Source organism: Nerophis lumbriciformis, linkage group LG24 (assembly GCF_033978685.3).
Source record: "Nerophis lumbriciformis linkage group LG24, RoL_Nlum_v2.1, whole genome shotgun sequence".
NCBI lineage: Eukaryota > Metazoa > Chordata > Actinopteri > Syngnathiformes > Syngnathidae > Nerophis > Nerophis lumbriciformis.
Window position 1 is genome coordinate 42189433 of NC_084571.2, and position 9160 is coordinate 42198592.

Consider the following 9160-nt stretch of genomic DNA (forward strand, 5'->3'; position numbering starts at 1 on the left):
TGTTGGATGTTCACTCCTTCACACAGATGAGTATAGAAAAATATTTTCAACGGCCGAAAAGGGCTGGACTTGGAGAGGAGGTAGGCCTACAGTCCGGAACACAGGTACGACCTGTTCAGCAGCAGCAGGAGGAGGAGGAGGAGGTTGACTGACTGTGGCAGGACACCTCTGCCTCTGTTTCACTTCATGTTGCTGGTAAATAATATGGTTGTAGTAGTAGGCTAAAGTTAAATTATTTAGTATTCACTAATTAAAGGGGCAGAGCTTTAAGAGACATTTTAGCTTTTATATTTTATAAGATATATTTTTTGTAAGAACCACAATTAATAAATATATTTCAGTGAATCACTAATTGTTCAAATCTGTATATAAATATGTACATAAAATGTTGTAATTATATTCCAACTCCGCGTTCTTCTTGGTCATCGGCGCTGCCGCCGCCACCCCCCGACCACACCACCACAAATAGATGCCTGTCCTGTGGGAAACACTGACATCTGTAGATCAACTTCAGATCCATCTGCCGATATAAAGTTGTTTTTTTTATTTTACATGCCCTTTTTGTAAAATGAAACCCTGTTTTTATGTCAAAAAAAAAATATATGCATTATTTTCCCTCGATATTGTCCAAGTGGAAAATTTGGAAAGTAATTTGACATTTTAAATAGGTCAATAATTCATAACATATATTCTGACTAATATATATATATATATATGTTAGAGATGTCCGATAATGGCTTTTTTACCGATATCCGATATTCCGACATTGTCCAACTCTTAATTACTGATACGGATATCAAGCGATACCGATACATACAGTGGTGGAATGAACACATTATTATGCCTAATTTTGTTGCGATGCCCCGCTGGATTCATTAAACAATGTAACAAGGTTTTCCAAAATGAATCAACTCAAGTTATGGGAAAAAAAATGGCAACATGGCACTGCCATATTTAAGTCACAAAGTGCATTATTTTTTTTAACATGCCTCAAAACCAACAGTGCAATACGTTTTCATAACATGGTCACTACTGCCTAGTTTCTCTTGTTATATTCTTATTTTACTGTTATATTTTTATTCTCATTGTTGCTTTTTAGTTTTATTCTTATTGTAATATTTTTCTATTCTGTTATCATTTAGACCGCCGTTATTTACTTTTTACTTTTTAAATTCGATCTCAATTTTGTACACTGCTGCTGGAATTTTTATTTTCCTGAGGGAACTCTCCTGAAGGAATCAATAAAGTACTATCTATCTATCTATCCAAACAGCAGCTTGGACTTTAGGACATGCTCTCCCTGTGAGAGACTATGAGGAGGTTGAGGTGGGTGGGGGTATGGGGTAGCGGGGGAGTTTATAGTGTAGTGTCTCGGAAGAGTTAGTACTGCAAGGGATTCTGGGTATTTGTTCTGTTGTGTTTATGTTGTGTTATGGTGCGGATGTTCTCCCGAAATGTGTTTGTCATTCTTGTTTGGTGTGGGTTCACAGTGTGGCGCATATTTGTAACAGTGTTAAAGTTGTTTATACGACCACCCTCAGTGTGACCTGTATGGCTGTTGACCAGTAGTCTGTTAGGGCGATAAGCAAACTGGTATGGGTGGAATGTGGGGGGAAGTCTAGAGACAATGTATTCCTTTACCAGCCTCTCCAAGCACTTCATTATGATGGGGGTGAGTGCCACGGGGCGATAATCATTCAGGGAGGAGATTGTAGGTTTTTTAGGCACCGGGAGGATTGTGGTCGTCTTAAAACATGATGGTACCACAGCCTGGGTCAGCGAGGTGTTGAAGATGTCTGTGAGAACCCCAGCCAGCTGGTCTGCACATCCCTTAAGCACCCTGCCCGCAATGTCATCAGGTCCCGCTGCTTTCCGGGGTTCACTCTCCTCAGGGTTCTCCGGACATCCGCTGTGTCCAGGTTGAGCGGCTGCTCATCAGGACAAGGGATGGATTTGTTAAGTGCCTCAAACCTCGCAAAGTGGTTGTTGAGGTCGTTCAGAAAGCTGATGCTGTTGCCACAGGGACAGGGGGCAGCTTTATAGTCCGTGATGACCTGTATGCCCTGCCACATTCGTCTAGTGTGCGTTACACACTATGTTCAAATGAAAAAAAGAACTACACAGTCACAAACGTGAGGTTCTGCCAAAAATAGGGAAACTAATTAAGACAAGATAAACGTTTAACAAAGTGTGTAGAGTGAGACAAGAAGGTAAACAAAGGTACGTAAAAACTAGCCTGTATTCAAAAGGTTCAAGAAACACATCTGTCATATTGAAAATCTTCCACTAATGTTTTTGCAGTCGGCCATAAAGAAGAGCAGAGCGCTCAGCATATAGAGGATCTTTGACTAGTCTAATCCTGTGTTGGCCCTGCCATGAGGTGGCAACTTAATAATAATAATAATAATAATAATAGATTTTATTTTAAAAGCACTTTACATTGAGCAAACAACCTCAAAGTGCTACAATGGGGGCGGTATGGCGTAGTGGGTAGAGCAACCGTACCAGAAACCTGAGGGTTGCAGGTTCACTCCCCGCCTCTTACCATCCAAAATCGCTGCCGTTGTGTCCTTGGGCAGGACACTTCACCCTTACCCCCGGTGCCACTCACACCGGTGAATGAATGATGAATGATAGGTGGTGGTCGGAGGGGCCGTAGGCGCAAATTGGCAGCCACGCTTCTGTCAGTCTACCCCAGGGCAGCTGTGGCTATGAAAGTACCGTATTTTCCGCACTATTAGCCGCACCTAAAAACCACAAATTTACTCAAAAGCTGACAGTGCGCCTTATAACCCGGTGCGCTTTATATATGGATTAATATTAAGATTCATTTTCATAAAGTTTCGGTCTCGCAACTACGGTAAACAGCCGCTATCTTTTTTCCCCGTAGAAGAGGAAGTGCTTCTTCTTCTACGCAAGCAACCGCCAAGGTAAGCACCCGCCCCCATAGAACAGGAAGCACTTCTTCTTCTACTGTAAGCAACCACCCGCCCGCGTAGAAGAAGCAGAAGCGCGCGAATATTACGTTTCATTTCCTTTGTGTGTTTACATCTGTAAAGACCACAAAATGGCTCCTACTAAGCGACAGGTTTCCGGTTCATGAAAAGACGCAATCTCTCCATCCGCACACGGACTACTATTTCACAGCAACTGCCTAAAGACTTTCAAGAAAAGCTGGCTACTTTCCGTGCATATTGTAAAAACAAGATAGCTGAAAAAAAGATCCGGCCAGAGAACATTATCAACATGGACGAGGTTCCACTGACTTTTGATATTCCTGTGAACCGCACTGTGGATACAACGGGAGCACGTACGGTGAATATTCGCACCACAGGGAATGAGAAGTCATCCTTCACTGTGGTTCTAGCTTGCCATGCTAATGGCCAGAAACTTCCACCCATGGTGATATTCAAAAGGAAGACCTTGCCAAAAGAGACCTTTCCAGCCGGCGTCATCATAAAAGCTAACTCGAAGGGATGGATGGATGAAGAAAAGATGAGCGAGTGGTTAAGGGAAGTTTACGCGAAGAGGTCGGGTGGCTTTTTTCACGCAGCTCCGTCCATGTTGATATACGACTCCATGCGCGCCCACATCACGCTGGTTTTTAATATATTATTAAAGTTTGACTGACCTATCTGACTGTTTTTTTGACATTCCTTTAGCGCAGTTAGATGCGGCTTATAACACGGGGCGGCTTATAGGTGGACAAAGTTTTGAAATATGCCGTTCATTGAAGGCGCGGCTTATAACCCAGGGCGGCTTATGGTGCGGAAAATACGGTAGCTTACCACCACCAGGTGTGAATGAATGATGGCTTCTCACTTCTCTGTGAAGCGCTTTGAGTGTCTAGAAAAGCGCTATATAAATCTAAGTCATTATTATTATTATTATTACAATGCATTTAAAAAACAAACAACAACAACGCTAGAACCACAAATATCTGCCCCCAACAAGTAAAATAAATAGTAAAAACAATATAAAAACTAGAACAGCCTAATAGCTAGAACTAGCACACATATATCTAAAAAAAAGGGTTTTTAAAAAAAAAAAGAAGGGTTTTTAAGCCTTTTTTAAAAGCATCCACAGTCTGTGGTGCCCTCAGGTGGTCAGGGAGAGCGTTCCACAGACTGGGAGCGGTGGAGCAGAAACTTCTCCAGGGTGTACCCCGAGTGCAGCTGGGATAGGCTCCAGCACCCCCTCGAGAGGGACAAGCTGTAGAATAAATAATGATAAATGGGTTGTACTTGTATAGCGCTTTTCTACCTTCAAGGTACTCAAAGCGCTTTGACACTACTTCCACATTTACCCATTCACACACACATTCACACACTGATGGAGGGAGCTGCCATGCAAGGCGCTAACCAGCACCCATCAGGAGCAAGGGTGAAGTGTCTTGCTCAGGACACAACGGACATGACGAGGTTGGTACTAGGTGGGGATTGAACCAGGGACCCTCGAGTCGCGCACGGCCATTCTTCCACTGCGCCACGCCGTCCCTAGAAAATGTATGGATGGATGGATGAATGACTTAATGAACGTATTAGCCATTCAGTGATGCAAAAATGTGAAGGTGTTCTATATGAAGTCCAAATACTAGTGAAAGAACTCCTGAGCTTCCTTAAAAGGGTAGAAAAGTCCTCGTCAGGCTGCACACACACTTTTAAAGATCAATGGCATGAAGCAAAGCGCTCTATAGTTTGCCCTCAAACATGCACCTTTTTCAGGTATGCACTGGAGTGCCTGAGAGAGAGGAGATTCTCCTTCGCCTCCGACGTTTGGTCTTTTGGTGTGACGCTCTATGAGATTCTAACCCGCTGTGACCCCAGCCAGAGCCCCCCGGTGGTACGTTGTCACACCTACAGTGGGGCAAAAAAGTCTTTAGTCAGCCACCGATTGTGCAAGTTCTCCCACTTAAAATGATGACAGAGGTCTGTAATTTTCATCATAGGTACACTTCAACTGTGAGAGACAGAATGTGAAAAAAAATATCCAGGAATTCACATTGTAGGAATTTGAAAGAATTTATTTGTAAATTATGGTGGAAAATAAGTATTTGGTCACTTCAAACAAGGAAGATCTCTGGCTCTCACAGACCTGTAACTTCTTCTTTAAGAAGCTCTTCTGTCCTCCACTCGTTACCTGTATTAATGGCACCTGTTTGAACTGGTTATCTGTATAAAAGACACCTGTCCACAGCCTCAAACAGTCAGACTCCAAACTCCACTATGGCCAAGACCAAAGAGCTGTCGAAGGACACCAGGAAAAGAATTGTAGACCTGCACCAGACTGTGAAGAGTGAATCTACAATAGGCAAGCAGCTTGGTGTGAAAAAAATCAACTGTGGGAGCAATTATCAGAAAGTGGAAGACATACAAGACCACTGATAATCTCCCTCGATCTGGGGCTCCACGCAAGATCTCATCCTGTGGGGTCAAAATGATCATGAGAACGGTGAGCAAAAATCCCAGAACCACACGGGGGGACCTGGTGAATGACCTGCAGAGAGCTGGGACCAAAGTAACAAAGGTTACCATCAGTAACACACTACGCCGACAGGGAATCAAATCCTGCAGGGCCAGACGTGTCCCCCTGCTTAAGCCAGTGCATGTCCAGGCCCGTCTGAAGTTTGCCAGAGAGCACATGGATGATACAGCAAAGATTGGGAAAATGTCATGTGGTCAGATGAAACCAAAATAGAACTTTTTGGTATAAACTCAACTCGTTGTGTTTGGAGGAAGAAGAATACTGAGTTGCATCCCAAGAACACCATACCTACTGTGAAGCATGGGGGTGGAAACATCATGCTTTGGGGCTGTTTTTCTGCTAAGGGGACAGGCCGACTGATCTGTGTTAAGGAAAGAATGAATGGGGCCATGTATCGTGAGATTTTGAGCCAAAACCTCCTTCCATCAGTGAGAGCTTTGAAGATGAAAGGTGGCTGGGTCTTCCAGCATGACAATGATCTCAAACACACCGTCCGGGCAACGAAGGAGTGGCTCCGTAAGAAGCATTTGAAAGTCCTGGAGTGGCCTAGCCAGTCTCCAGACCTCAACCCCATAGAAAATCTGTGGAGGGAGTTGAAAGTCCGTGTTGCTCGGCGACAGCCCCAAAACATCACTGCTCTCGAGAAGATCTGCATGGAGGAATGGGCCAAAATACCAGCTACTGTGTGTGCAAACCTGGTAAAGACCTATAGTAATCGTTTGACCTCTGTTATTGCCAACAAAGGTTATATTACAAAGTATTGAGTTGAATTTTTGTTATTGACCAAATACTTATTTTCCACCATAATTTACAAATAAATTCTTTAAAAATGTGAATTCCTGGATTTTTTTTTTCACATTCTGTCTCTCACAGTTGAAGTGTACCTATGATGAAAATGACAGACCTCTGTCTTCATTTTTAGTGGGAGAACTTGCACAATTGGTGGCTGACTAAATACTTTTTTGCCCCACTGTATATGTGTGTGTGTGTGTGTGTGTGAGTGACGCCATGTTGTCTGCAGACATTCCGTAAGATGTCAGGGCTGGCCCCTGAGCAGATGACGGAGATGGTGCTCATAGGTCTGTTAGAGCGACGGCGGCGCTTGCCTTGTCCCAAACTTTGCCTGCCTGAGGTAAGGAACATCATGACATGCCTTTTTATGGCCGTCTCATATTACACCCTTTTTTAATGTTGTCACAGCTGCAGATGCTCATGGCTCAGTGTTGGGATGAAGAAGCTGCACGACGGCCATCCTTCACGTTCCTCTTTGAGCAGCTGGAGGGTGTCCGCCTACAGACAAATGTCTGCTTCTCTCTGGATCCCATCAGTGCTGCAGATCCACTTGTCTGAAGAAGACCAAGGAAGGTTCTGCAAGGCTGGTAAAGTGACTTTGTGCCTATCTCCATTGGAACATCTGGGTGTGGCCTTTGCATGTTCTCCCGTGCTGGCATGGTCACATGCATGTTTAGGTAGTGTGAATGCTTCTTCTTCTCCGGGGTAACAATTACCCTGCCTATCAACTGGAATAGACCCCAGTCCACCTAGACCCTAGTCAGGACTCGCACTATACACCACGGCTATTCAACTGCATCGTCCAAGTCACGTGGTGACATTGCTGCTTTACCAGCAGAGGAGCATGTTGGGCAGCGCACACACACACAGAGTACTTACAAGCAGACACAGTGTGTAGACAGAAAAGGGAGAATGGACGCATTTTGGTGTAAAAAGTCAAGATAAAGGTGAAGTTATAACACTGAAACACCCTCAGGAAGAGCTGCTTTAACACATGCAGCTAACATCCATCCACAGTGTTTTAGCTACTTCTAAATCACTAATCCTGGTCTCCATGGCGACAAATAAAGTGAGTTTCTTACAAGTATCATTATCACTGGAGGACGAGGAATAGCTAAACATGCTTCACTACACAACGTAGGAGGATACAATAGCTCACCACCGTCACAATGTAAACAAATGCCATGGGTGGATCTACACCTGACATCCACTGTAATGATACCAAGTACAAGAGTGTATCGAGTCGATACTACTATGATTACGTCAATATTTTTTGGCATCACAACATCTTCTTTCATGTTTTTAAAAATGTATATTACCGTATTTTCCGCACCATAAGGCGCCCTGGGTTATAAGCCGCGCCTTCAATGAACGGCATATTTCAAAACTTTGTCCACCTATAAGCCGCCCCGTGTTGTAAGCCGCATCTAACTACGCTAAAGGAATGTCAAAAAAACAGTCAAATAGGTCAGTCAGACTTTAATAATATATTAAAACCAGCGTGATGTGGGCGCGCATGGAGTCGTATATCAACATGGACGGAGCTGCGTGAAAAAAGCCACCCGGCCTCTTCGCGTAAACTTAAACTTACCTTAACCACTCGCTCATCTTTTCTTCATCCATCCCTTCGAGTTAGCTTTTATGATGACGCCGGCTGGAAAGGTCTCTTTTGGCAAGGTCTTCCTTTTGAATATCACCATGGGTGGAAGTTTCTGGCCATTAGCATGGCAAGCTAGAACCACAGTGAAGGATGACTTCTCATTCCCTGTGGTGCGAATATTCACCGTACGTGCTCCCGTTGTATCCACAGTGCGGTTCACAGGAATATCAAAAGTCAGTGGAACCTCGTCCATGTTGATAATGTTCTCTGGCCGGATCTTTTTTTCAGCTATCTTGTTTTTACAATATGCACGGAAAGTAGCCAGCTTTTCTTGAAAGTCTTTAGGCAGTTGCTGTGAAATAGTAGTCCGTGTGCGGATGGAGAGATTGCGTCTTTTCATGAACCGGATCCCTGTCGCTTAGTAGGAGCCATTTTGTGGTCTTTACAGATGTAACCACACAAAGGAAATGAAACGTACGGTAATATCCGCGCGCTTTTTCTTCTTCTACGCGGGCGGGTGGTTGCTTACAGTAGAAGAAGAAGCGCTTCCTGTTCTATGGGGGCGGGTGCTTACCTTGGCGGTTGCTTGCGTAGAAGAAGAAGCACTTCCTCTTCTACGGGGAAAAAAGATGGCGGCTGTTTACCGTAGTTGTGAGACCAAAACTTTATGAAAATGAATCTTAGTATTAATCCATATATAAAGCGCACCGGATTAAAAGCCGCACTGTCAGCTTTTGAGTAAATTTGTGGTTTTTAGGTGCGGCTAATAGTGCGGAAAATACGGTACACTAACATTTGTTGTTGCAATAAAGCAAATAATGACATTTTTTGTGGTCCCCTTTATTTAGAAAAGTACTACGGTGTGTAGTGAAGCATGTTTAGCTATTCCTCGTCCTCCAGTGATAATAATACCTGTAAGAAACTTACTTTACTTGTCCCCATGGAGACCAGGATTAGTGATTTAGAAGTAGCTAAAACACTGTGGATGGATGTTAGCTGCATGTCTTAAAGCAGCTCTTCCTGAGGGTGTTTCAGTGTTATAACTTCACCTTTAGCTCGACTTTTTACACCAAAATGCGTCCATTCTCCCTTTTCTGTCTACACACTGTGTCTGCTTGTAAGTACTCTGTGTGTGTGCGCTGCCCAACATGCTCCTCTGCTGGTAAAACCAGCAATGTCATGACGTGACGACGCACCGATACTTTTCAAACAGAGTATAGTACCATTTTTGATTGATTAGTACCATGATACTATACTAGTACCGCTATACCGTACAACCCTAAT

The 9160-nt window shown here is 43.8% G+C and overlaps 1 protein-coding gene across 1 annotated transcript in view; it reads left to right on the forward strand.

Annotated features, from left to right (window-relative positions):
* Positions 1-8155, forward strand: part of tyk2 (tyrosine kinase 2) — a 68900-nt gene extending 60745 nt beyond the window's left edge. Inside the window, 3 exon segments of the mRNA XM_072916025.1 lie at positions 4725-4842; positions 6506-6616; positions 6685-8155. Coding sequence (XP_072772126.1) covers positions 4725-4842; positions 6506-6616; positions 6685-6834 — 379 coding nt within the window. The 3' untranslated portion in view covers positions 6835-8155.
* The last annotated feature ends 1005 nt before the right edge of the window (positions 8156-9160 follow it).